At 43.7% G+C, this 27,681-nt stretch overlaps 1 protein-coding gene across 1 annotated transcript in view; it reads left to right on the top strand.

The window, feature by feature from the left end:
- Nucleotides 1-262: 262 nt before the first annotated feature.
- The window catches only part of ISM1 (isthmin 1), a 42,871-nt gene continuing 15,452 nt past the window's right edge, over nt 263-27,681 (top strand). Inside the window, exons 1-2 of the mRNA XM_030945755.1 lie at nt 263-465; nt 22,623-22,859. Of these exons, the coding sequence (XP_030801615.1) occupies nt 334-465; nt 22,623-22,859 (369 nt within the window). The 5' untranslated portion in view covers nt 263-333. The remainder of the gene's footprint in view (nt 466-22,622; nt 22,860-27,681) is intronic.

The raw sequence follows: 27,681 nt of genomic DNA, 5'->3' as shown, positions 1-27,681 counted from the left end.
CGCCGCCGGCCTCGGGTACCTGCCGCCCGCCGCCGGGCAGCGCCGGGACTCTGGCCGCATCCCGCCCCGACGTGGCTCCGCCGTGGTGCGGCGGCCCCCGCTGCTGCTGCTGCTGCTGCTGCTGCCGCCGCTGCCCCGCGCCCGCCGCCCGCCCCGCCGACGCCGAGAGCGGCGCGGTCCCCCGCCGCCCGTCCTGCGGCTCCCGGGGCCGGGGCCGGGGCCGCTCCGGTGGCGGCCCCGGCGGCGGCGGCCGCCGCGGCTCCTCCTCCTCCTCCGCCTCCTCCGCGCCCGCCGCCGCCGCCGCGGGGCCCTAAAGCCGCCCGGCTCAAGAGGATGGTGCGGCTGGCGGCCGAGCTGCTGCTGCTGCTGGGGCTGCTCCTGCTCACCTTGCACATCACCGTGCTGCGCGGCGGCGGCGGAGAGCCGCACGCCCCCTCGGCTGCCGGCAACCACAGCCAGCGGCAGGTGAGTGCCGCCCGCCTCCCCCGCACCCTCCCGCGTCCCCCGGGGCCGTCGGGGGCAGCGCGGGGCTGGCCGAGCTGAGGGAGCCGGCGCCGTGCACCTGCCCCGTCCGCCTCCTCCTCCTCGTCATGCTGCCGCGTCCGCCCGACCCCGAGGGTTCCCCCGCCCGAGGGCTTCCCCCGGGGCTTTTTTTACGGGGTGTCCCCCGCCCTCCTCGGCTTTAGGCTGTCGGGGGAGCGGTGGCAAAGGCAGAGGCGTCGGGGCGGCTCCCACGCGTGTTCCCGCAGCAGAGTTCGGCCAGCGCACCTGGGGAGCCTGTGGGGCAGGGAAGGGATGGAAGCAGCCGTGTCAGGCACGGCGTGTCCCACCCAGGGCATCCTCCCTTCGTGGGGCACAGGATTCCCCAGAGTGAGAGGGGAGCTGATAGGTGTATGGTCTCGGGAAGTGCTGGAACTAAGTGCATGGCTTTCCTTGGAAAGCACCGAGAGACGGGCTGACATTCAGTCCTGAAATAGGCAAGAAAATTAGGGTCATAAGTGCTTGTGGTGTGAAGGACAGTGTTTGTGACCCAGCTAGCCCATTCCAGGCTTTTGAAAGACTTCTCCCAGTGTATTATGTCCGACAGAGGTGAAGGACTTTTTTTTGTTCTGTTTCGGTATTCTTGCAGGTCGTTCTTTTTATTCAGTGTCACATGTTGCCATTCATTTATAATGGTTGGAGACAGTGATCAAAGGTGCAGCATCACCAACATCCGCAGACAAAGCTTGTAAATCTCTGGTCAGTTGCATGTGCCCTGGCCAGCTCTCTTCTCCTCCATCCAAGTGGTAAAATAAAATCAACTACCAAGTCATGCAATAAACTGACCAAAAAAAGTCATCATTATTATCACCATAAATTTATGTAAACCATCCATCATCTGGGTAAGCATCATAGCACCAGCAGAGGATAAAAGCCAAGGAGAAGTCAGGAGAGTGCAGGCTGCACTGGTCACTGGATGCGTGGGACGCCCAGCTGGTGGTCCCCAAAATGAACCCACTGGCCACGGGAGGGACCCCAGAGCTGCAGGCTCAACATCCCAGCCACAGCCTGGAGTCAGGTCCCCCCTAACTCAGAAAACCTCCTGCTGGACTTGGTGGGAGTCCTGCTGGGGAGTGCTGAGCCCTGCACTGCGGGTCAGGCCCCACCATGCTCTCGCTGCAGTTTTATCACCGGCTTGACATTCCAGGATGTTTTTTTTTTAATATCTGCAAGTTTTCTGGTAATAATGTTTTATAAATGATGCTTTCTTTTCTCCTGGGCACTGGGAATGCCTTTTTAAATGATGTTCCCTGGAAAAGTAAATTCAGAGAGGTTTTTTATGAGGTGTTTGCTATCATTAGAATAACCCTGAATTTGCCTTTTCTTGACAGGCTTGTAACATAATGAGAGAAACATCTGGGCAAATGGGAACTCTGGGTGATGCCATTTCCCTGAGGAGCTCCTTTTAGAGCACTCTTGTAAGGTTAGGGTAAAACAGGAGGAAAATCATCTTCAGATAATTATCTTGGATTATTATCATTGCAGTTGGCTGTCTCATGAAAACCTGTAGATTGTTGGCTTCAAGAATTTTTTCTGTTCGGTGATGTTTTACAGATTGCCTTAATAAACTCTGTGCCTTTAAGCACCATGATAGCTTTAGCAGTTCATATTTTCATAATGTTTTGCCATTTGTAGAGTTGAAATTCTTACATACTTCCCAACCCCATTGATTCTGCAGTTATGTATTTGAGAGACAGTGTCTGTACAAAACATTACTGGGGGGAAGGATATTGATTAGAGCAATTGTTTAAACAGATGGAAGTCTATCAATTTTCTGGTTTTATAACTTTCAGGGATTCTATTGCTGGCTTTAGAAAGTTGCACTTAAGCAGGCAGATGCTCAATGAGAAGTTTGCACTGGGATCTTCTGATTTTGGCAGGTTTTGGGCTGTATCATGGCACATGCTGAAGTAAATGCAAAATCCTCGTGCACTGCACTCACAGGGAGAGAATCAGTGTGGAAAATACTGCACAAACTCAGACTTGTTGAAATGAACACTTAGACTTCTCTCAGGGTTTTTCTGTCCTGGTACATCTGTGGAGAGGAGTGATTGTGAGAAGTGAGTAGATCAGTGTTGCATTTGATGAAGTTTCTCTTGAAGAAGTGTGGCAAATCCAGGAAGGAGTAATCTTTGCAAGAAAGATGTTTATAGATGTCTTTCGACATGGCAAATTTGTATCAAAAGTCCCTGGCAATTGTCAAACCCAGGATATGGTCTGTTAGGGCTTAGGCAGTCTGTCTGCACAAATGAGGTGGTCAGAATTGGGTCCTTTTTACATAAAATGAATTCAGGAAGAATCCTTAGTAATCTTAAAGTATTGTTGGAGATTTAAGTAGTCTAAAACACTTGTAAGCATCTGAAGTCTGATTCAGTAAGAGAAGGAAGAGCTTCTCTTTCTCCCATCCTTGGTCCTTCAAATGAAGGAAGGATTTTGTAGGATAGGTTTTGATTTCTTTTGTCTTTCAGTTGGGTTAACCCCTGCAATTAATTGGACTGAGAGATTAAAGAAATATAGAAAAAAAACCCAAACCCTTCCATCCTAAAATTAAGCAAGATATTTTTTCCTTCCTCTTGCTGCTGTTAGAACTAAGTTGTGGCAGGGCAAATGAGCACAAAATGGGAAGCCCACGCTGGAGTAGTAAAACAGCTCACAGTCTTGAGTTATGAGAGGGAATCAGCCTTGTGTTTCTCAGTCAGATTTTATTCCCTTCCTTCCATCTCTTCCAACAGGAAAAAAAAAAAAAGAATAATTGGGGAAGGGGGAGATTTTTTCTGCTGAAGGTCTAATTTAATTATCATCCAGAAGCTGTTCTGGAGCATATTTATGAAATAAAGAACTACAGACTTTCTTTTCTGAAGAAGAGCAAATGAAGCTATATTAAGAGATGGGAACAAGCAGCTTGGGTATGTTTTTATCTTTTTACATAGTTCCAAAACCAAGGGAAGGCTCGAACATAAATTTTGGAAGACATTTTTAATACTTTACGACGCTCTAAAATCTGTGCTTTCATTCTGAGAGAAAATATTTCATCGTGAAGTTCATCCCCTTCACTTCTAGTTTTTCCATAGCAAGCCTTGCACACCAAGAATAACAGTGTTCCCACACCAAGAAAAATGACCTTGTAAAATGCAGTAGCAGAGCCACCAACAATATATGCCATAGCACATGAAGTCAGATTCTCCACTGCAGTTCTTGCAGCAGTATTACATTAGCCTGAAACTCAGTAGTTGTGCCTAAACCTGGAGCCGTGTAAGAAAACATCATTTGAAAAGCAGCACAATGCTGTAAACAGATTTTTTTCCTTTTAATCCCCCTGCTCCTGCCCTTGTCCCCCTCTTCAATAAGCATGCAAAGCAATTACACCCTGTTGGAAATGCTCTCTGAACCCTACCAGAAAAAACACATTCTGTGTGGGGGTACCAGTTGTGGGTTTCTCTGCATTGAAGGCACTTGAGATGGTGTTTCATGTTTGGACTCGAATATTTATTATTTCTTATCAGTAAAACAGTCTCATTACTGTAGGTTCAGCAGCTTTTCATTAGAAGGCACAAAATGGCCAACAATCTCTTGTTACAAGGTCTTTTAAGACTAAACTATCCAATTAAGAAAGGACACCTAGATTATTTTCCCTTTTTAACCCAGTAACTGATCCCAAAGAGCTGCAATGTGGACTTTTCCACCCAATTACAAAATGCCACCCAAACCCATAAAGAAGGAGGAAGAAGCAGCATAAAGAAGAAATCTAGGACAACACCCTGTGCCCTCCATCTTGCTTCCATCCACAACATACTAAAAATCCCAAAACCTAAATTTCTCACCAAGTGATACACCTACACTGCTCTCTATAATCTATTTCACACTTTTGTGGATTCTGGTCTATTCTGGAGTTTAGGAAACTTTCTCCATGAGTGAGGGTCAAAGTCAGTGCTCCCCTGGGGGTCAGGGCACCCCAGAGCTGACAGAGAAATATTCCCAGTGCCCTGGGTTTCCACAATCCTGCTGCTTATAAATGGTTGCACAGGAGTCACTCTCCAAGCTGTGTGAGCAGCCCTTTACAGGGATGGGCTTGTAATTTTCTCCCAAGATCCCCAGTTCAGTGCCATGAGTGGTTTAGCAGTGGTGTGATGTCTGCTCCCTTTGCTGGGGTGCATTTCAGTCTTTTCAGGGCTTGTGAGTTCTTGCTGACCCTTGTACTGCATTCAGGCAATTTGTAAAACCATCTCCAGTTTTCAGCTTTCAGGCTTCTTCAGCTAAGTAGGACTCAAGCTGTTTACTTTGGGAGCGTTTTAGACTCTTTTTTTTTTTTTTTAAGTAAACTTGAGCTCTGGAGCTTTACATTTGGTTTGCTCTATTAGGAGATGATAGTCTAAGTCATCTTTGAAAACCTGTCCATTCCACATTCTGCCTTCTTGTTTTCCAGACTGCCTTTAGCCTGCATAAGGTGCCAGTAAGTGGATGTTCACTGTGTATTTAATATGAACCCTAAATCCTTCCCTGCCTAAGAGATGTTTATACATTACATGAACAGCTTCCAGAGCAGGTGGCTTGTGAGCTGGGCAGGCTGATTCTCTGTAACCCAGAATCTCTTTTGGTGAGGGGGTTCCTCATCACAGGGGATGCTGGGTTTTTTGTGCTTTTTGGCAGTGACAGTGGAACCTGCCTGTTCTCAGCTGTGTAGATTCTTAGCTAAGGCTCACCCTTTGGCATGTGTTCCTCCAGCTGTGTTCTGAGATTCAGCAATGGCTTAGACCATGTGCAGCTCATTCTCTCCTCTCCCAGGGGAGGGAACTGTGTGTGCTCTTTAGTGGTTTGGCTCTTGGGCTGTGGCTTGTCCCAGGATCCAGGGGGAAGGAAGGGTGACCAGCTTTACGTGTGCTGCTGCTGCATGCAAGGAAGCAAAGGATAAAATGGGAAACAAGGGTGAAGGAATGAGGTTGCTGCACTGAGCACCAGGACCATTTTCTGGCATCCTTTCTCCTTTCAAACCCGGCTCCCAGAAATCTCCAGAAAGCATTAATAAACTTCTCTCCATACCTATCACTTGGATTAATTTCATAGCAAACTAAAGTATCCTTGGTAGAAAAATGCTACTACACCTTCGGGGTAGGATGTGGCAAGGTTTTTAGTGTCTTAGACTACTGCAGTAATTCAGAACAGGTATCCAAGAATATTTTAGTTATGGCTGCAAGGAGCAATGTTAGGCAGGAGTGAATGTAACTTCCTGAGTTAAATTTTACCAGGATGTTTGGATGAGGCATATTTTGCCAAACATCTCTTAAGCTCAACAGCTAACAGTTACTGTACAGCTTATCTTGGATCATCACTGAGAAATACCTGGCATTAAATCACAAGGTGCCTCACGATTTTGTCTCTGTAACTATAATCAGAGCAGTTTTTTCCTAATGCTTCATACCAAAGAATCTCTTTGAGTTATTAATTTCTGTTTAAAGCAAGATTTAGGATTGTTTTCCAGCCCTTTATAGTATTGGGCTATTTGTAAGAAAAAAGCAGAGTGTGTGTTCTAAATTCATCCTGAGCCATCACAGTGTCTTCATGTTCATTCCCATGGTCCTGGAGCCAAACACAAAACACAGTGGCTACGACAGGGAGAGAGGTCCAGTGACGTGGTGGAGCTGCACTGATGCTTTCCACTTTGTCTCATCTAACCTGGACAACCAGCACAAGTTCTGGAGTAGCTTTTGTTTTTAGCTCTTGCTCATTGTGTGAAGTTTGTTCTACACAGGAAAAACAAACTTCAGAAATCTCCAGAAAGCATTAATTAAACTTCTCTCCATACCTATCACTTGGATTAATTTCGTAGCAAACCAAAGTATCCTTGGTGGAAAAGTGCTACTGCACCTTCAGGGTAGGACGTGGCAGGGTTTTTAGTATCTTAGACTACTGCAGTAATTCAGAACAGCTATCCAAGAATATTGTAGTTATGGCTGCAAGGAGCAGTGTTAGGCAGGCGTGAATGCAACTTCCTGAGTTAAATTTTACCAGGATGTTTGGGTGAGGCATATTTTGCTAATTTTGATCACGGCAGCTATAACAGTGATACAACCACTCTGCTCCTGACCCCCTGCTCTTACCTGACTGGTACAAAACTCTCTCCTTTACTTCTCCTGCTTTGGTTGCCAGCCCTTAGGTTCAGTCACATTTCCCTGTTCTGTCCTTTCCCAGTGCCAGCTGGCCACAGAAGGAGGAGGCCTGGAGCTGCAGCTCTGCTGGTGGCCTCAACAATCTGTTCATCATTGTGCTGTGTGGTGCTGCTCAGTGTGTAGTGCCCTGTGGTTTGTAACATCACTTTTATGACCTGCAGGTACTGAGAGGTTCCCAGTACTCAGAGGTTCAGCATACTGAGCTGTTTGACACCTTGCTCTGCTGTGGAATTCCTTTGCTGAGGAGACATCTGTTTAACCAGGTTATGTTGGATGTAAATTGGGAACTGTGGCTTGAATCCAGCACTGTTCTTTTGTCTCTGCTCATATCTACAACATCTCTGTGTCAGCAATCAATGCTGAATTGTTCCAAAGTGGTGGAAAACTCCGTCAAAGAAAACAACAAAAGAATTGTCAGTGAGGTGGAAACACTTGTGTTAAGCTCTCAGATGCTGTGTTTTGTCACAGCATCTGACAACTTCACAGAAAGTGAAATCCAGAAGGCTTCATTGATAGTAATATTGATAATGATGCAGACAATGCAGGCTTGGCCTGCCAACATAATGTGTGTGTTTGAAAACTTTTTGAAGTCATATGTTATAGAGATGACTTCTGAAAACCCAGTCATGGGTAGGTATTTCAGTGGGAAGAAAAAATCAGTTTGCAAATCTCTTTGTGTTTTCTAAGATGCACTGGTTTGTGAACATTCATGCTGCAGAGTTTCCCCTCTGTTTTCCTTTATTATGTAAAAGCGCAGAGAGTGCAAGTAATGCTAGGGAATTATTTGGCCATTCTTCTCTTATGCTTACATTCTTCTGCTTTACTTTAAAATCTTGAAATACACTCCTATTTTGAATATATAGATAGACAATTGAGATGTTTCCTTACATGTTTCCTTACAATTTTTTAGGTTTACAAGTGTAAACCTAAAAAATTGAAGCCATGTAGTTTTGCTCAGTGCTTACATCCTGACTTAGCAGCTTTGGCAGGTTTAACTGTGAGCACTGGTTGCTTTATGCTCTTCTGGGTGTTTTTTGCCCAGATGTGGTAGTACCCAGCCTCATTTGTTCTCTTCATGGTGTTGGTTAGTGCTTATTCGGTCCTTTTGTTCCTGCTCTTACCTTGCTGTCTGCTTTAAGACTACACGACATAAAAGCCCTTTGAATTGACTGAATAATGTTCAGTTATCAGAAAGGTGACTTTTTTAAGGTATTATTTTTCAGTGGTGTCTTTTTTTCCCCCCTTATTTTACTTTTCAAATGTCAACCCAAGCTTATGGAGGTTGAGGTTTCAGGATTGTGGTGTAGCTTGTGAGCAATGTGCAGTGCAGTGGGTCTCCAGCCTGAATAGAGGCACTGTCAGAGATGAATAATGAAGTGTTAACTTTAAAGTGAAAAATACAAAGTGCTTCAGTAAAAGGCAGAAGGAAGCTCTCAGTGATGTAGTGGTTACTGCTGCACTTTAAGACCATTGTGTATATTTTACAAGTTTTAAAGACAGTAAATGCCAGGCTAAATTCATAGTCCAAAGCATAGAGATGAATAACATTTCCAAGAAACAGCGTAGTGAGCTCACTGGTACATCAGCAAGAGCAGAATATTTCCAGTGTTGGTATTTCCATGAACTTTTGATTTGAAATACCAGAAAAAGAAAGAAAACAAAGTGAAATGTAACTTATTATTGTAATGAGGGATGGCTTGCCACAGTGGTCACTTCTGTGGCACCAGAATGCTTGGTTAGAGGAGCTGGTGTGGGCGTTACTGGTAAGCAGTTCCTTTATCCTTTTGTCCTTGTTTTTCAAGTGCTTAGAGAACTCATAGCCATGGGTCATATCTTTTTTATTCCTCTCTTCTAGCAGTCTGGCTGGAAGAAAGCAGGCCTGGAGTTGTTCATCTCTAAGCCTTTAATGCAGGGAGGTGCTCCTGAAGATGAGAGGGGAAAATCAGGGATGAAAACTTTCTCTCACACTCTTGGTGGAGTCAGTGCACATTGAAAGGCAGGAGGAGTGCAAACATCCCTTGGCTTTTATGCTTCTGTGCCAGATCTGCCTTCTCAGTGTGTTTAAATTGACCTCCTTCCACTGACTTCCACAAAGCGAGGGAAGCCAATGATTTGTGTCAGCTGCAGAGCCAAGATCCTCTTGAATATGAATCTTTCACAGCTCAGTTTTCCCACAGAGCTGATAAGCACATAGCAAATGTCATCAGGACCTCCATCCATAAGGATGAGCTGGGCCCTGGAGTGTGGCTTTCTTCATGTTACATGAATTAATTTCCATCTGTTATGCTTCTCTGCACTGAAAAATCCAGGTGTTTGTTTGTTCCACAGTAGTTCTTCTTCCTTGCGAAGATTAACATTTCCTCTTTGCCAGCATGGCTGTTGAGATCAGTTCTCATGACAAAACCAGTGAGCTCTCTGTAAGTACCTATAAAAGCCAATAGTGCCCCATCTGTTTCTGCCACTGGAACCACTCTAAGAAAAGTGGATTCCTCCTCTTCTAAGGAGCTGTCACTGGGTCCAAGTCATCCATGGGACAGGTTTAACTTCCTGAATGCTCCTTTCAGGCATCTTGCCTTTGCATTCTCATTGAGTTGGATGCTCAGGTACTGGGTTGGGCACTCAGTCAAAACACTTCGTCAAAGAGAGGAATGCCCAGGAATGCTGAGCAGGTGTGACGGTGTTCACAGGGGTTTTTGGATGAGGGAAGAGACAAGGGTCTGACTCCATGTTTCAGAAGGCTGATTTATTATTTGATTATCCATATTACATTTAAACTACACTAAAAGAATAGAAGGAAGGATTTCCTCAGAAGGCTAGCTAAGAATAGAATAGCAAAGAATGATAACAAAGGTTTGTGGCTAGGACTCTCTGTCCAAGCCAGCTGGGCTGTGATTTGCCATTAATTACAAACATCCAACATGGGCCAATCACAGATCCACCTGTTGCATTCCACAGCAGCAGATAATCAATGTTTACATTTTGTTCCTGAAGCCTCTCAGCTTCTCAAGAGGAAAAATCCTAAGGAAAAGATTTTTCATAAAAGATGTCTGCGACAAGCAGGTGAAGTCCTTGCACTGAAAGAGGCGTGCTGCAGGCTGTGACAGCAGAGAAATTGTAACAGAAATAACAGGCAAGAGGACCTAGTGATAAGACAGCTAATTTTTTAAGCTAGTTCTTCAAAAATTATTTACACAGCTTTGGTATCTTTATTGCCTTAGAAGTAACCCAGCAGCAGCAGTAGGTTTTGCCAGAAGAAACCACCATTATTCTGCTGGAAGCAGCTGCTGAAGTTTATAAAGATAAAACATAAATTTGCTTCGTTTTACCTGCCATATGCATCAGTGCAGGATTTTAGAATGAGATTGGTCTCGATATAACATTAGTAACCAGGTATCTACTAATGTCTGTTTGCACAAGCTACCCAAAGAAACAAACATGATTAATAGTTTCCAACAGAAAATGAGAACCATAGCTGTCCAGCATAGATTCTGTAACACCCCACTCTACTTGCCTCCTACATCATGTAAATTGTTTATGCACTATTTCATTTCATAGCCAGAAATTATTTCTCTTCTATTTAGCAACATGAGAGCAATAAAAATGCCTCTGTCTTTAATGTCTGCTGATTCAGCTCTCATCTGAAAGTGCCTCTGGAAGTTACCTCAGTAATCAGACTTGAGTTGTTTAAGATGCAGTCTGTATATCAGCATTTTGTGCTCCTGATTTTAAGATTCTCTGGTCAGAAGAAGTCTGTAAAGGCTCACTGCACAGAGCAGCCTGTAACAAAGCAGTTAATGATTCTCGTGGCATGAATGCTGCCATTACAGTTTATTTGAATGATGCTGGCATCCTATCTTAAATATATCACTTTTTATTAGTTGGTTGAGTTATTTTTTTGAAACCAACTCAATATCAGGCCTGGGTATGCATCTTAGCTAAACTATAACCTAGCCAGTCCATGCCTTTTGCCCTGTGGAGTGCCCGGAGTTTTTCAAAACATGTAACCACAGTGATATTTTTATAAAGGAATGTTCACCTCATGGGATTTTTTAAAGGTGTTCTATTTTTTTTCCAAGTTACAGCTTCACTTTATTGTACATGATGTCCAATAAAAAAGATGTATGTCTGTGATTGGACTTTGAAAAAGGGCCATGGTGCCTATTCCATTTAAAGGGAATGAAGTCAAGCAGTAAATTTGCTGGTCGCCCTTTTCATATTGACTGTATCTTGGCCAGCAGTTGGTCTTTGATGTTGTAACAATAGAGCAAAGGCAGAGGAGGAGGAGGATTAGGACCTCCATAATATAAAAACAAGTCTGCATTCATCATGATTTTTATAGAGCACAGTCCCTGTCTATTGGAGGTTTGCTCTATAGGCTTAATGTTCTGCAGAAGAGTACAGCGACTTTAACACTTGCAGGTGGTTTACAATTCGTCCATCATTACTCCTACCATCTCTTCTTAATTCAGTTTGTTTAGGCATTCAGCATTTGACTTTTTCTATCATGTTATTCCTTTCTACAAGAGGAAAACAGATGTTTGTCAGGCAGGGCAGAGCTTCTGGAGTATCATTTTCCATTTTGGGGGTTGATAGTCACATTATTTCTGAAAGGCTCACTGCAGCTGGCCAATAGAGTATCAATTCCTCACCTTGTGCTTTAAAGTCCAGGCTTTTATTGGGAAAGAATGGGGGACTTGATATGTGTGTGTGTCTAACATTTGTGAATTTATATCTCAAAGGGGACCCAGGGCAGCCACACTGCCTGTGACTTCAGGTGTATCTAAAGAATAGTGGCAGAGTTTTTAAATGAGCTGTTTGGCCTGGTAGAGTCCTGGAGAATTTTGATGTGTGTTGAAATGGTATCAGCACCAGCTCTCAATCCAAACAGGCAGGAGGAAAAGGGTCATCCACTTCCTGAAAATATTCAAGATACCAAGATGTGCTGAGTGCTGGTGGGAGCAGATAGGCTTCAAAATGTGAGCAGAGCTTGGAAAGAGACACATAATCCATAATGTGCTGTTGCAGCCGTGTGTGCAGCATCGCAAATGTGGAAGGCAGCATGAAGGGAGTGTTCCAGGGGTGTGATGATGGCAGCAGCAATGAGCCTGCTGCCAGGGGATCCAAAGGCAGCTCTTTGGAAATGATCTGGGGCTGGATCAGGTTAAATTGCTTTGCTGCACCAAATCCCAGTGGCTCTTGCTTAAGGCATGATCCTGAAGTCCACTGACAAGGCAAAACACCAAGAAGTTTGTCTACCAGACACCAAAGACACCTGTCCCAAGGAAGGGAAGGGGTGAAGGGAAGATGCCAATCCGTGATGCATTTGACAGTTCAGCACTTGATCACTTGATTTAGTGTTGGATCTTGTGCTTTCTAGGGGTTCAGATTAGACCTGTGAGTCCAAACTCATGAACAAGTCACTGCTTGCCAGCTGAGCTGCAGTAGCTCCTTAGATGTCTTATTCCACTTCATCCTGCACAAAATATGAGGTGAATTTATATTTTTAGTAAATCAGCACTGAGCAAACAAACCCTGCCCAGAACTCTCATCAGGGTGACAGCAGTCTGTCCTCAGACCAAGCACAGGGCCTGTCAGTGGGGAATCTGGTTTTTAGTGAACATCTACCATGGTGGCCATTTTCCTCAGCAGATGTAGCGAGGCAACATCAGGTGCAGAAAATGCTCAGCTTCCATTTCTGGGCTCAGTTCTGTGTGTCCTACATCCAACCCAGATCCAGTGTTGTCTTGGCTGTTGCTGTTTTCCTCAGCTGCTGAAAGCAAACTACATGAGGCTCAGCCAGTATAGGGTGAGTTCTGGCTAGTTAGAGGCATCACCTAGTGTTTAAAAGGGTTTGCCCTTGAGAGATCAATAGCTCTGAAAAAGCTGCTGAAATCCTCCAGTGGATGTGAATTTGATCCCTGCTCTTCTTTGATCTGGCATTCATGGCCCTTTGAATAATGTAAATCAAAGCTGCCTTTCTCACCTACCCATCCCTTTTTCTTCTTCTGTCTCCTACGAGGATCATTTTTTCATGTTCTTCGGAATACAGCTTTGGCTGTCTGAACATCAAGATAAAACAAACTCATTATTTGCATAACATCAGAGTAAGGGCCACATTAATACCACCTCTCTGAATTTTTTTTCTTCCTTTGTGCTATTCCTACAATAAAATACAAGGGGAGTATGCAGCTGAAATCATGTGTTTGCACACATATGGACTGAGTGGGGGAAAAGAGATGCGTGTGCCAATTCTCTGAAATGCACTGCTGCCATTGATAAAAGGAGCAGCAATTACATTGTTATATTGGGTTGTAAACCCCATAATACTACCATAACAATTATTGCAGTTTGCTTGTGAGAGCTGTATGAGGAGAAAATATATATATTTATTTCTTTAGCAGAGTTGAGTAGCTGGAAGTGAGTTCTGAGCCACAGCCTTCAGTGTCTCTGCTGGTTTTGCTTTGGGATCTCTCTTTGCATAGAGCTGTTCTCCCTCCCTGGATATGGCTTCTCCACGAGGGTCCCACCTCTGTTCCTTGCCAGAGGAGGTGAGGATACACAAAACTGAGCTTCTTGTCTTTCCTCTCTTACCTTGCTGCTGTGTTGGGCTGCTGGGACTGATCTAAAGATGCCTTTTGCCTGCTCCCATACACTTTATTGTCAGTGGCGTCTGGGTGGCTTCAGGCACATGCTAAGACTATAACAACTTTAAAAAATAAAACCATTTACCCTAAAAATAGCTCAGAACTAACCAGTGATCATGGGGTGGAAGGGAGACAGAAATGAAGATATTTTCATTTCACGTAAGTGTCAGATTCAAAAGCATCTGCCTTGCTCAGTGGATGTATGGAATTCATTTCCTGTCTGCAGTCGACTGGAATGCCCCCCGAGTCGTTAGAAATTGAAAATCAAGTCATGCTTCTTTAATCAGCTCTAGGAAATAGCCCCCTCCCTAACTGTTCTAGGAAAATTTATATATACATGCACTGAATTCATGATGCAAAAAGCCCGCCCTTCTCTCCAGGGCTCATCCTTTCTCCCCTCTTAGACAGAGCAGGGGTTCACAGTGTCTTGCCATGGTGTGCCACCTATCCACTCACTTGCTCTTCTTCCCCATCATGTCACTGGAGGGAGGCCTTTCTCCTGTGAATCCACATCCTCTGGTTTCTTGATCTGTCACTCAGGCAGCCCAGGGAGGTGGAGAGAGAGAGCAGGATGTCTGTCAGGGTACCTGCTGCCGATTCCTCGAATTCTGGGACTCTGGCTGGGCCCTCCCAGGGGGTTCCCCTGTCAGGGGAGACCCTCCTGGAGTGGTCTTGTGTCAGGAAAGAGAGATGCACTGGATTTTTTTGGTCTTCAGGTTCTTGTTTATTGTTATCTTATATAGAGTTTTGCACGCTGTCCACACCAGGCTCAGTGCACTGGAAAAGCACCACAAAAATGGCCAACAGTCTCTTGTTACGAGGTCTTTTAAAGCTAAACTATCCAATTAAGAACTGACACCTAGATTATTTTCCCTTTTAACCCAATAACTGCTCCCAAAGAGCTGCAATGGGGACTTTTCCACCCAATTACAAAATGCCACCCAAACCCATGGAGAAGGAGCAAGAAGAAGCATGAAGAAGAAACCCAGGATGACACCCTGTGCCCTCCATCTTGCTTCCAAACACGACATACTAAAAATCCCAAAACCTGAATTTCCCACCCAAGTGATACACCTGCACTACTCTCTATAATCTGCTTCACACCTTAGTGGATTCCAGTCTATTCTGGAGTTTAGGAAACTTTCCCCATAAATGAGGGTCAAACTCAGCACTCCCCTGGGAGTCAGGGCACCCCAGAGCAGACAGAGAAATATTCCCAGTGCCCTGGGTTTCCACAGATGTCCACTGCTGATGGCTTGATATGAGAACACAGCAAGTGTTGCCTCTGTGTGCAAATGCCATGTATGCTAATTACTTGCAGTTGCTCCTGTTTCAGTGTCCAGAGTTTTCTAACCAGAGAGGGTAAAGCTGTGCACTTGAAAGAGTATTTCCCTGCAGGAGCTGAGGTGCGTGGTCCAGAGGCAGCTGCTCAGATTTCTGCTGCTGTTTTGCTGTAAGCTCCTGGGTGCAGTAACCCCTTCCAGAGAGTGTTGTGGTGCGCAGATATTGAAGGTGAGCAAACACTGCCTTCCCTCTGCCTCCACCCTCTCACTTCCATCCGAAGGAAAGTGAGCATTAGTGGGGAAGGCAGCTAAGGGAGAGGCACATAAATTATCTAGCAGCCATTTGATGGTGTGTGTGTGTGTGTGTGTGTGTGTGTGTGTGTGTTTTTGAGCACCAAGACTAAAGTGATTTGCCTTTTTTCAGGCGCAGAAGTAGCTTTGCCAGAAGCACAGGAAACATCATGTTTTTGGAATATAACGCTTGTCTGCTTTCTTGCTTTCCTGTTATTAGCTTTTGCTTATGTGATGAAGTCATCATGTAACTTTTAGTCCACAGGGACTAAACACTTTCTAGTCTCTAAAAACATCTGCCAGTTAACACAGCCAGAGTCATAGACACTTTTGAAAGCACAGGGTAGATATTCAGTGGTATATGAGAGGGAGACATGGAGGCTGGGAATAGCTGTTTCTTGGAAACCAACAGCTGAAGGCAACTTTGGAAATTGAAAAGGCTTCAAGTAAGGTTACTCTTTTAGCTAGGGAGAGATAAAAACTTCACTTATTAAAGCTGGTTCACCTAGTGAAATCCTAGCCATAGGGATTTAGTAGAATAAACTTGCAAAAGGACATAGTTTAAAACCCAGGAAAATAACTTAAGATGTATGTTTGTTCTCTTTCATTTACACTGATGTTTTGTGTGCTGACCTGCAAAGCCTGAAAAATGGGTTGTGTACAAAAAGTATTAATATTCTGAATTTCCTTTGCAGTTCTGATTGCAGTTTAAGGCAGCTTTTCCCATTCTGTTGGAACCTGGTGTGTAAATTATGATGCAGATTTCGGATGATGGGTGAGATTAAACTAGTTTAATTGAATTTAGCAAAGGTATAAGTAAATTCTATTTTAAAGCTTTATTTTACTACTGATTTGATGCAAGTCTTTAATAAGGCCTAAAAGGAATTAGAATTTTCAAAGAATTTGCATTTTGGCACCGCAGGTCATCGGTGTAGAATACCTGGGCTACTCTTCAGCTGTACCTTTGCCTGTTCAGCCACTAAACCCTGATTTAGTCCTGTGTGGAGAGCTCAGCCAGGCAGTGATTACAGGGAAGATCTTTAGAGTCCTGAAGAATAACTAAATGTTTATCATCAGCTTAGGCAACTGAAAATACCTGTTAACTAGAAGCAGAATTTGGCAACTGAGCATCTGTCAAAGCCCTACACAATTCAATTCTGTGTGCTTGGCTGGCCCCTGCATGGCTGAGCAGATATGCTGAAGAACAAAGCACCAGTGTTGTACTGTGTTAGAAAATTTGCTGAAGGGCCTCTGTTGGTTTTTTTTTTCCAGCAGACATTGAGCTGTAATCACCACCAAGTTTCTATTATCAAAGTGTTTATACAAACTGGCAGTTCTTCACCTCCAAGCTGAACCATGCTGTTTGTATTTTCCAGCTGAATGAAAACATGAAATACAAGCAAACAACAGAGCACAGAAAATAGCTGTGATGTGAGATGTGTGTCCACAACATGTAGCAAAAAGATCTGAGTATAATATGGTTGGTTTCTCCTTAATCCCAGAGTTAAAAACCTTGTCTGCCAGAGCCATTCACATGTGGACCCACTGTCTGCCAGTGGTGTGGAGGGGACAGAAAAACTCCCAAGCAGAATCTGAACGAAGGATGGACCAAAGCTTGATGACTGCAAGTGAATAACTGGCTCAGTAGGGGAGGAGTGGTGTTAGAGCTGCTCTGGCACTCAGGAGGTTTCAGTTCACAAGGTTCAACAAGGCAACCACAGACTTTTCCTCCACTGCAGAGGGTCCTGATGCAGTGTTAGCCACGTGCCTCAGAGGAGCTGTCTGGTACCTCCTAGATGTGAAGGGGCCCTCAGCCCTGCAGCCTGGGGATCTCTGCAGTCATAGCACACGTCCTGGCTACACATTCAGTGATCAGGATTTTCTGTGTAGCCATGAGGGCTGCACAGACAAGTTTATAGTGTACAAAGCCTAAAATTCGAAAGCTGTGATTGTGTGATGAATGTGCCCAGATGCTTTGAGATGCTCCTGAGAGCTGTTTCAGCATAAGGCAGACAACCAGCTGGGGTGGACTGGGTGTGTGCTGGGGTGGACTGGGTGTGTGCTGGGGCACCCCAAGCACTTCACTTTGCCACTGGCACCAGCATGTACAGAGACCATTCCTTCCACAGTGACTGTGGATTGATGTCTGCCCTGAGCTTCTGACTTGCAGCGGTATTTGTGACTCCATCCTGTTCTCCACAGAGACAAAATCTCACCCAGGGCCATACAGCCCCTGCAGCTCGTGTGTCCCAGAGCAGTACACTGTGTGCTGGCTGGATTTAGTCTGTCCGTGGTCACACAGGCAGGTGTAGTGCAAGTTAGAACTGCTTACACTGTCATTTTACCAATTTTCCTGGAGAATTGAAGAATAATAGAGAACTGTTAAAACACAGACTGTGATTAACAGAACTTTATTATTTTTATTATTATCCTTATATTATCAACTGTTATCAGCGATTCATCTTTTATTTGCATGATGTTTAAAGCAGATGCTCTATTTTGGACCTGCTTAGTGAAAACAGTTGTGTACATACTAGCCAATGCCATCTGGTTTAAATTATTTATTAGCAGTGATTATCTAAAATGCACTCTATTATTGGAACAATTAGTTTGTGCAGTTTTCTAAAGATAAGTAAGGTTTTTCCCTTTACTGCTACATGTGAGTGTGGGGCAAGCTCATTTTAAGGAAAAATTAAAATGTCTTAGTAGCAGAGTGGTTGATGTAACACCCCTCTGACTTCCTGTCTGACTGCCTGGACTGGATGTGGCATTAATCATAAAAGAAATCTTTCTCTGTGTGTCTCTGATAATGTTTCTCAGCTGTTACCCTCACTGCCTGCTCCTTTAACATGCCTGATAGGTGCTGTTTATACTCATGCTAGATGAAAAACATAAATAAACTCCAGGAATTAGATCACCCAAGTTCGTTACACATCTTGGATCTGTGCCTCTAAGAGTCTCATGTGGTATCCTGGTGTGTTACTCAGCCTCCCAAGACTGGTTAATTTTAAAGTGATCATTTAGCACTAACCTGAAAACCCACAACAGCCTTCAAAATGAAAACAATCTGTTTGGGCAGGTGGGAAATGAAACCACTCCTAATGGCTAGAATGGTTTTCTGTGAAGGCCTCAGGCCTCATTTTGTCTCTGATAGCAATACAGCATCTGTGAAGTTTCCTAATAAATAAAAGTTTTTTGTTGCTGGTGGTTGAAGATGCTGTACAGGTGCATCATAAAAGTGCAGTGACAGACCCTCGCTTTTCAATTCAAGACCTCTTGTCAAGATCATTTTACAAAATATTTCAAAGGAGTATACAAGAAATAAGAAAGCAATGTAGCTGCAGCAGGGATTTAGTAATAGATTCCCTTGCTGCCTGGGAGCTGTTAGAATATAAGTTGTATCAGTTTTCTAAAATCCTCTCAACTCCATAATTAGCAGTGCTTGCAAATGTGCTCTTGCTTTGGCAAGTAGGGAGTGAAAGAAGGAAAGGAATAAATATGAAGGGCAGAGAAAGAGCAACTGCTTCAGAATATTTTCTATATTTACAGTCATTCCTCACTTACTCGCTCTCTTGGTTGTTTTTCCAGAACTGGAAATGGTATTAAAATAAGGAAGAGGGGAGGGAGATGGACTCCTTACTTGCCAAAATTGCAGAGAAATTCTCCTTTCCCCTAGTTTGGTATTTTTACGAGTTCCCATTTCTGTTTAGCTTCTCTGTGGGGAAGAGAAGCAGTACATTTCCCTGCACCTCATGTCTGTTGTGACAGAGGGAAAAACATGATGGGAAGGCCAAGGAGGGGGTTAAAATACCACTCTGATAATTGGAGAGTTAGCCTGCAATATCAGGCAGAACATTTTTCCTGCATGCAGGGTTGTCCCTTGAGGCCTTAAACCCTGCCATAGTGAAAGTCCCACCTGGATCACTGAAAATTATCCTCACAAAATCCTGTGAATTGCTCTTCTTTTGTGGTTTATAGATGGACACAGGCACATTGATATGTACTGGCCTATGGCCCTCCCTTTTTCAGAGATGGGTGTTGCAAGGTGTTTCATTCTTTAATGCAAACAATGTGTCAGATTCTCTCTCAAGGGTTTATTTCATTATTTCATGGCTTTGTCATACAACCCATAACAATGGGCTATATCTTCCTGCCTTTATATACTGTCCACACTTGGAACACTCAAAAATCCTAAGCTGTTTTTGTATTAGGAATTTCTATAATTATCTGATCCCATGGGGCTTGCAGAACTGTAGCTTACAGCCAGTATGAGTAACCTCTTAAAATCATCTTAATGGAAAGTCTAAACATTGTGAATAATCCTTTTAAATGAAGAGGGTAAAAGTGTTTTATCTTAAAACATTTAGAGCAGATGCATCATTTGAGTAAGAAACCAATGTGCCTGAATTAGAAATGTCATAACTTCAAAGAAACTGAGTCAGTAGTTCTGAATGAAGTGACACAGCTTTTAAAGGAAGACAAACAACACTGCTTTCCCAAAAGCATCAGTAATAAAATTGTGTACACCTAAAAATAAACAGTGTGAAATATAAACATGGGAAATAACGTAAATGTAAGGAAAGAAGAATATCCCCATCAAAAAAAAAATCAAATTTCATCTATTAGCTTTGGAACACAAACCCTACTGTCTTCAGAAAGGATGCTGGCATTGCAATAAGGACAAACTTTTTCCTGCTAGATGGGTCTTGGAAGAGCTAATGCAGTAGCACAGGGTGAGCACAGTCTTCTCTTCACATGCAGTTCAAGCTCACTTTTATTTTTGGCAGCCTGTTTGATCTTTTTACCAGAAATGCGCATTTCTAATAATACTGCAGGTCAGCTTAGACATGACACCAAGAAGTATCTTCCTAAAAAAATGGACATTACCTTCATTTTATTAACTGGAAACAAATGTCTGTTCACTGTCGTACCACGAGCTAACTGGACCGATCACACATACTGAGCATTTCCACTTGCAGTACAACACAGAGGCCCAAGAGCTCCTAAGGTCCTTTCCCAGTGCAGAAGGGACTGTGAGGGACGGCCCTGCCTCTGGGCAGAGCACTGTTTAACCTGGGTCATTCCTGCCAGGCATTAGCCAGCCCTGCTCTTGGAGTCAAGCTCCCTGTCCCACCCTGGGCCTCAGCAGTTGCTGGCATCAGAAATGTGCCCCTGATGTGTCACTGGGGTCTCTGGGTTGTGTCCACCCTGGGCACGCAGAGGGGTCCATCCTCCTCCCTTGCCTGCAGCAGCCTCTGGGATGGAGCAGTTATCTTGTCTTCCCCATTTTCCTTCCCAATGTGGAGCAGCCCCGTCTCACTGGGTCTGTAATTGAGGACAGCCCCTGCCCCAAGCAGCTTGGTAGTGGGCCCGATCAGCCTGATGTCATTACTTCACCATGACAATTTCCTAACTAACTCCATGTGATATTCCATCTGTTTGACACTATTAAAAACTTTTTATATAGCCCTTATTATTGTAGTTGCTGAGCTCCCCACAAACATCACAGTGAGGAGGGGAAGTGCTGTTATCCCCACCGAGGCACCAGCAGAGCGTGACCTGTCAGGATCACACACCAAGTCTGGTCAGAGACTTAAATCAGGGTCTCCAAAGGCCTTGGCCAGCTCTAGCTGCGTGGTATGTTAATGTGGAGAAGCAGGATGCTCCTGAAGGAGCAGACAGATAGGGAAAGTATGGAATAGTATGTGAGAATTTTATTAGTTTTTAATAAAATCTTACTTTATTTTTAATAAAGGTAAGATTATGGGCATGATACCCCACTAAAAATAGTTAAGTACCACATTTTTCCTGTTCCTCCTAACTGAAGCAATTTAATCACAGCACTATTACGCCCTGTTGTTAGTCAGACATAACTGAAAAGCCGTTTAATCCTCATGCACCAAGCATGTTAAATTCTATCTGAAAAGTGTTAAGTTGAAGCAGTAGCATATGAGTGAGGAACCTAAAGTTAGCTAAGTGGCCGTCAGTTTAATTTCCCAGAGCTTCCTGCTGTGTGATCTGCTTTCTGCTTTGTATTGAATAATGGGTGGGCCACCAAAGGCATCTGAAAGTCCTTCCTGGTCTCCAGCAAAGAGAAGAGCCTGTTTTAGCCTTCAAGCAAAGCAGACTGTCAGGAGCACACACATTTTGAGCACTGCACGCATACACTAATTCTGAATTTGGTGAATTAGAATTTATCTACATCTCACAGATTAGAATTTATCTTCATCTGTGCTGTAGATAAATGTATAAAATTACCCTTTTGACACTTCCAGAGTGCAACTGTTCTGGGAATAACAATACAACAACAGTATTAATTCTGCTAAATTGCTTTTGCTCTTTACAAATGGGATGCAGTGAGGAGGGTAGAGGAGAACTACCTTCATTTTTACTTGAGACAACTTCATTTAGTCCGAGATTAATTCTTCAAGCTTAGTTTAACTCAGTGAGTATTTTTCTGTAATGTGCACAGGTTGTATTGTAACATCCCTTTAAAGGTCAATTTGGAACCTTCTAAGCAAATAAACACAAAATAAAAGAAAAAGCATTGGAGATGTTATCTATCTGAGAGCTTAGCTAAAGGTATGCTGGGGCTTAATTTGAACCAGGGGAGCTGGATGGAGATTGCGTTTAACCAGAAACGCTGGCAAAAAATATGCTTCAGTAGAGCCAGAACCACATGTGGCCATTCCACTTTAATTGTGCTTGTTTTAAAAGATAGGTCTTTAACATTTACCCTCTCCATGCTTGCTGTCTCTTTATGAACTGAAAATAAAAACTCCCCAGGCAGTCATACTAAGACCTCAAGCTAAAATTTTTTCAGCTGAGTCAAACCCAAAACCTGTGCGGAATCTACCCCATGCTTTTTTAAATTTTTTTTTTTTTTTTTTGGTAGCCATAAGAAGATTGGACTTCTCTGCTGTTTTTTCCCCAAGTCCCCCAGGCCAGTCCTAACCCAGGGAGCCAGTGTTTTGATACTAAATGTGTCTCCTTGGTGAGGTCAAAGGCAGTGGCAGCCGTGCTACTGGTTCAGAGGCAGCCTGCTGCAATGTACTACAAAACCCAGAAGTACGCTCAACAATAACAAAAGCATTAACCGCTGACCCACAGCTTGGTGAAATTCAATCCCACCATTAGGCAAACATGAAAATGAGATCCCAGAGGAAGGAAGGTTCAGATGTTCAAGACCAGAGAAATTGGGTGAGGAACACAGAGACGAGATGGAAGTTGTTGCAGACTGAGGGGAGAGAAGGGGAGGTTGCCAGCTCAGCGGTAGGACCTTTTAATACCATAAATTTCAACATGGCCTTAGCAGTCAGTGTTTTTGCTTAGCTTTGGAACAAAGCAAACTAAAATGATTTAAGATGGATGCCTTTCAGCATTTTTAGGGACATGTTTAATGTGGTTTGATTTGATTTCCCAGGGGTTGCTTCAGAGCCTCATGTTTCTAGGTTTAAGTCTGATGCTTGTGTCCGTGTGTAGGTGCTCACCACAAGGCTGGAATGGTTCAGAAGCCTGGAAGAACTAAAAGTCCCCAAGTGTGACTCAGTTTTATCTTGTGTCAGCTGGTTACAGATCTGTGTTTCAGTAGTGAGCTGTGGGTCTGGGTGCTGTAAGGTTGCAGCCTCTGGAGGGATGGGGGCACTGGCAGGACTGCATGCTCTCAATTGTCATTATTGGGCCTTGCTTTTCTTCCCCAGAGCACACTGACTGCAGAGGACCATTCTCCTGAAGACAGTTTCACCCTGAACCCCGAGGAGCAAGGAGAATACCCCAATCTCCAGGCTGCCCACCGGCCATTTCCCAAGGAGCAGTTCCGGCAGGAGAGCGGGCATACGGCCTTGCAAAGAGATGGACCCAGGTCTTTTCTCCTGGACCTCCCAAACTTCCCTGACCTGTCCAAAGCAGATATCAATGGGCAGAATCCCAACATTCAGGTACAAATTTATGTTAACATCTGACTATTCTATAACTTACACAAAGTTATTTTACTGAGCCAAGACGGCTTTCAGCCTGGCTTCCATGATGTGCAGCCAGAACAATCCATCTCTACCAACAGAGAATCTCTATAGTACAATATAATGTAATACAGTATCATATAAAATATATATAATACATACTTTTTCTCTCTAAGTTAATGCACATATTGCAAATTTTCTCTGAATTTCTTCTTCAATACTGTTGATTACATAAGTGTGGAGATCAATGTAGACCTGCTTTGTGATACTAAACCCATCTTTGTGATTGCCATTTTGGAGCATATTACCTTCATTGGAAATAAATTAGTGTTTTAATTTCTGCGTTCAATTTACTGTTGTAAATTTTTTTGTGAACAGATTTGCATTTTGTATACTATTATAAAATGCAACCATCCCCAAAGGCTAACAGAGAACAAGTATTTCAGTTTCAGCTCAAAATGCATTCTTCTGTGTGGAAGTGAGACTTAGAGTTAATTTCTGTAGCAGCTGCTTGTAGTATAAAAAAAGTTGTCTGCAAAAAACTTTGTTATATGTTATTCCTCAAACAGTTCTTGGGTTTGGAACGGCCTCTTACAAGCCACTTGCATCTTGAAACTTCAAGGATCGGAAAGAGGAAAAAATGAGTGATTTGTTTTTAATTCAGAGCCTTAAAGCAAAATTGGCATTAATAAGCAGTCTTTTTTAACCAAAACAATAAATTCAAATGTTCTTCTGCCTAAGATGTGCTTATAAAAACAATGCACTAATAGATCTGGTTTTCTGGTTAAATTAATTCCTGGCTTCTTATGGTCCCCCAGCCCACAAAATTACCATCCTTTTGATATGTCTAAGAAGTATGTATATAAAGATGTAATAGATCTGCTGGTGAGAGGCCAGCATGCTCCAGAGGGCTGGAGCACCTCTGCTCTGGAGACAGGCTGAAAGGGCTGGGGATGTTCAGCCTGGAGAAAAGAAGGCTCAGGAGAGACCTTAGAGCACCTTCCAGTGCTAAAGGGGCTCCAAGAAGGCTGAAGAGGGACTTTTCACAAGGGCATGGAGTGATAGGACAAGAGAGAACGGCTTTAAACTGGCAGAGGATAAGTTTAGTAGTTATAGCAAGTAGTTTTAGGAAGAAATTCTTTATTCTCAGGGTGGTGAGGCCCTGGCTCAGGTGTTGCCCAGAGAAGCTGTGGCTGCCCCATCTCCGAAAGTGTTCAGAGCCAGGCTGGATGGGGCTCTGAGCAACCTGGTCTGATGGAAGGTGTCCCTGACCATGGCAGGGGAGTGGGATGAGATGATCCTTAATACTCCTTACAACCCAAACCAGTGCATGATTCTTACCCATGACTGGGTGAGAAGAAGCTGCCTCACAGCATCATTCCCTTGCGTTCACCGTAGATGAGTTGGACCATTAAGAAGTCTCACAGATTTGGGGTCAAGGGCAGGTCTAATACTTGACAGGCCGAGAGAGTAAACATGTTCAACATGTGGTGGTGGAACACATCTCTTGTGCTAGGAGAACCATTCCAGAAAGCTTTAGGAAGGTATCTTGGCTTGAAAAGACAGGAGTCTGCTAAGGAAGGCAGGAGCCTACCTTGAAATGGAAAATGTAAATCTCTTTCCTCCGAATTATCATTTTGAAATTAAGGGGCTCTCAGGCAAAGATATGGGAATAGGAATAACAATTGTTTACTAGGGAAATTAAAATACAAGTGCAATAGTAGAAAGAAAAATCAACACTGACAGAGTCAGAATAGGACCTGACAGCCTGTGGGTCCGGCTGGTGGCAGCAGTCCCATTAAATGGTGGCTGCAGCCCTCCTGGTATTCCAGGTGTGGTTCTGTTGGAGCAGGGATCCTGGAGAAGGGTGGAGTTTTCCTCTGAAGGTCCAGTGGAGGTGTAGATGGGCCTGGTCTTCCTCTGGGAATCCAGTGGGAAAGGGCTGCTCCTCTAGGAATCCAGTGGAAAAGGCTGCTGTGGTGTTCCAAACCTCAGATTATATCCAGGTGGGAATGCTTGGCTCCTCCCTCTGGGCAGAGCTTCTCCCAATGGGATGATGGAATTTTATCAGCCATGCAGTGACACTCACTGGCCAGGAACAGAAGGTATCCCCTGGAGGGAGGATTGGTTGTGGGAGAGACAAAGAAAATTGCACAATGAACAGAAGATAACAGAACCCCACCCCTAACAGAAGGCAGTAGAATACACACCCCCAGTCACATCTTGTTACCTAAGACAGAAGGGAAGGTTGGAAGCTGCAGGGACCCCAGATTGTGGCATGAGGCAAATCATGCAACATCACTATTTGAACAGTATGTAAACTGCAGAGGAGGACAGGAGGAAACAAAAACCTTTCCTGAGTGGTGACAGCATACAAAGTTTAGACACAGGGATAAAAGAGATGGAAACAGTTCCCTGGCTTGTTTTCATAGTAACTGCTGCTGCTGCTAAGACCTCTTTTTCCACCACCCAATCTTGGAAATATGTCAGCAACTCTGTCAGCAGTTTTGCTGGGCTCTGGGAACTGGGAAGACTGGTCCTGTAAACTGGAAAGGGGCAACATTGATCCCAGAGCTCTTGTGCACAAGCTTGAGCCCTTTCAGAAAGAGGCTTCCTAAGTTCTACATTTTATTTACTCTGAATTTACTCTGCTTATTTAGGTGAGTAAATAGTGATTACACAAAGCTTCTTTAAGTTCTTGTTTGACAGTCTTACAGCTGGTCAATCCTCATGGACATAAAACTCCCATTAATTCCTTACAGAGTCAGAGAAAGTTTATTTTTTTGCCTAAACGTTGTAAAAGTTGGCCTACTCTTTTACGAAAAAACAGGATTATAGTGAATTCTTGCTTGTTAAACAGTACTATACTGACCTGAACAGAAACAGAGACACTTGTTGACTTGCAAATTTCTCATCAGCTATTTAGCAGGTGAAAACAGAATTGATGCTTATTTGTCTTTTTGCACAATGGCTCCCAGATCTGTAGTTACAATTCTGGGAGTGTTGACTTAAAGAGTCCTCCTAGGACTGAGAGGCTGGATAGGAGAAAACAGCCTCTGTTTTAAGATAGCACAATGGCCACATTTTCTTCTCAAAGACTCAAAACCTCTTTTTCCTTCTACTGCATAAACCAAAAATAACATTTTTTAATGGAAATTTTACCTGGGAATTAGAAATCCAAGAAAGAGGCATAAAATTCTTCCAAAAATGCAGGTGGAAAAAATACTCCAGTGAGTTCTCTTTAGGGCCATTTCTTCTCTGGTTCTTCTGGTTCTCTGTGGGATTATGCTTGCTGTATCATGCCCTGATATGTGCTGTTTTAGTGAAGAACTAAAAGTGAGTATCAGAACACCATCAGAGGATTCAGATTACCCCAGGTACTGCCATATTTATTAGATGATAATGTCAGTCCAGCAGACTGTCTCTAGAAAACCCTCAGAAGCAACAGTCAGAGCTGCAGTAATCCAAGTGACTCTTTGCATACATGACCAGGACAACCCTCCTTGGCCTTCCTGTGGTGTTCTAGCCTTGTAAAATCTCCCATCATTTAAAGTGGCATTTTATGCTTCAGCTATGCTTCCACACTGGTTGTTGAGAGTAACCACAGTGAGCACAGACTGGCTGCTTGGTTTGGGGTATTTTGTTTCCTTTTTTGTCATTTTAACAATTCTGTCAATGCATGGAAGACTTCTAGATGATAAGGTGATTATAAAAACTGATTACACTTTTTTTTCAGTTCCTTTCACAAGTGGAAAATCCCTGCTGTCTAGGTTTGCACTTGTTTGACACACCAGCCAAGGGATGCCTATGCAGACCCTGTAATTGGTCAGGGTTGTTATTCAAAGCCAGAATTGTTTTTTCCCCTGAGCAGCAGAATGAAGTCACATGGGAGGTGTGCAGGAACCTGCCTGTTTTCCATTTCTGATGGGTTTTTCATGTCTGTTCCAAACAGCCTTCTACAACCTCTCCTCTCTCTGCAGCCAACCCTCTGTTTGAAGCCAGATGTTTCAACCTGCAATTGAACTCTTGCTCTTGTCCCTCACCTTTTCTTTTTATTAGTGGTTTCCCAGGTTTATGTACTGAAACAGGGACAGGGGGTGTGCTGCTCTGTTGTGGCACTGCTTTGCTGCTTCCCCCAGTGCTTGACACCATGACAAATGAGCAGAAAAGGGAAAACTCATAGAACTGTGGAGCGGTTTGGGTTGGGAAGGACCTTCAAGATAATCTAGTTTAATTCCCCCTGCCATGGGCGGGGACACTTTCCACCAGATCAGGTTCTTCAGAGCCCTATCCAGCCTTGTCACAGCTGCAGGGCAATAAGGGCATTTTGTTGATATTAATGTTCCTCACTGAACTTAGGTCTTGGTCAAGCCTCATGACCAGTAGAGCTGAAGCCCAGCTGGGTGAGCTCCAGTTGTAATGGATGTGTTAAACTTTTTGATGAGGTGACAGGTTCTGGGTGAAAACTGCACAGAAACAGGTAGGATTCCTGTTTAAAACCATGTTGATAACCATGTTAATTGACAGGAGTGCTTTTAAAGAAGAAGAAGTTAATGCCTGCTTGGTCTTTGCCATTTGCCATGAGGCCTGTGGCCACATTCACCAGCCGCACCACTCCTGTGCTGCTGTGTTTGCTGTGTTACCTACTTGTTACCTATTTTCTCTCTTTGATACCTACTGGGTTACTGCCTTGTCTTAGAAACACATCTACACAAAACCACCCACTCTAGGAACATACACAACTACATAGAAACAAGGCTGTGTGATCTGCTTTGAAAAAAGAACTGCAGGCCTCAGCTCC

Source organism: Camarhynchus parvulus, chromosome 3 (genome assembly GCF_901933205.1).
Source record: "Camarhynchus parvulus chromosome 3, STF_HiC, whole genome shotgun sequence".
Classification (NCBI taxonomy): Eukaryota; Metazoa; Chordata; class Aves; order Passeriformes; family Thraupidae; genus Camarhynchus; species Camarhynchus parvulus.
Note: the sequence above shows the minus strand (reverse complement) of the source record. Positions and strands in the feature narration are given on the sequence as shown.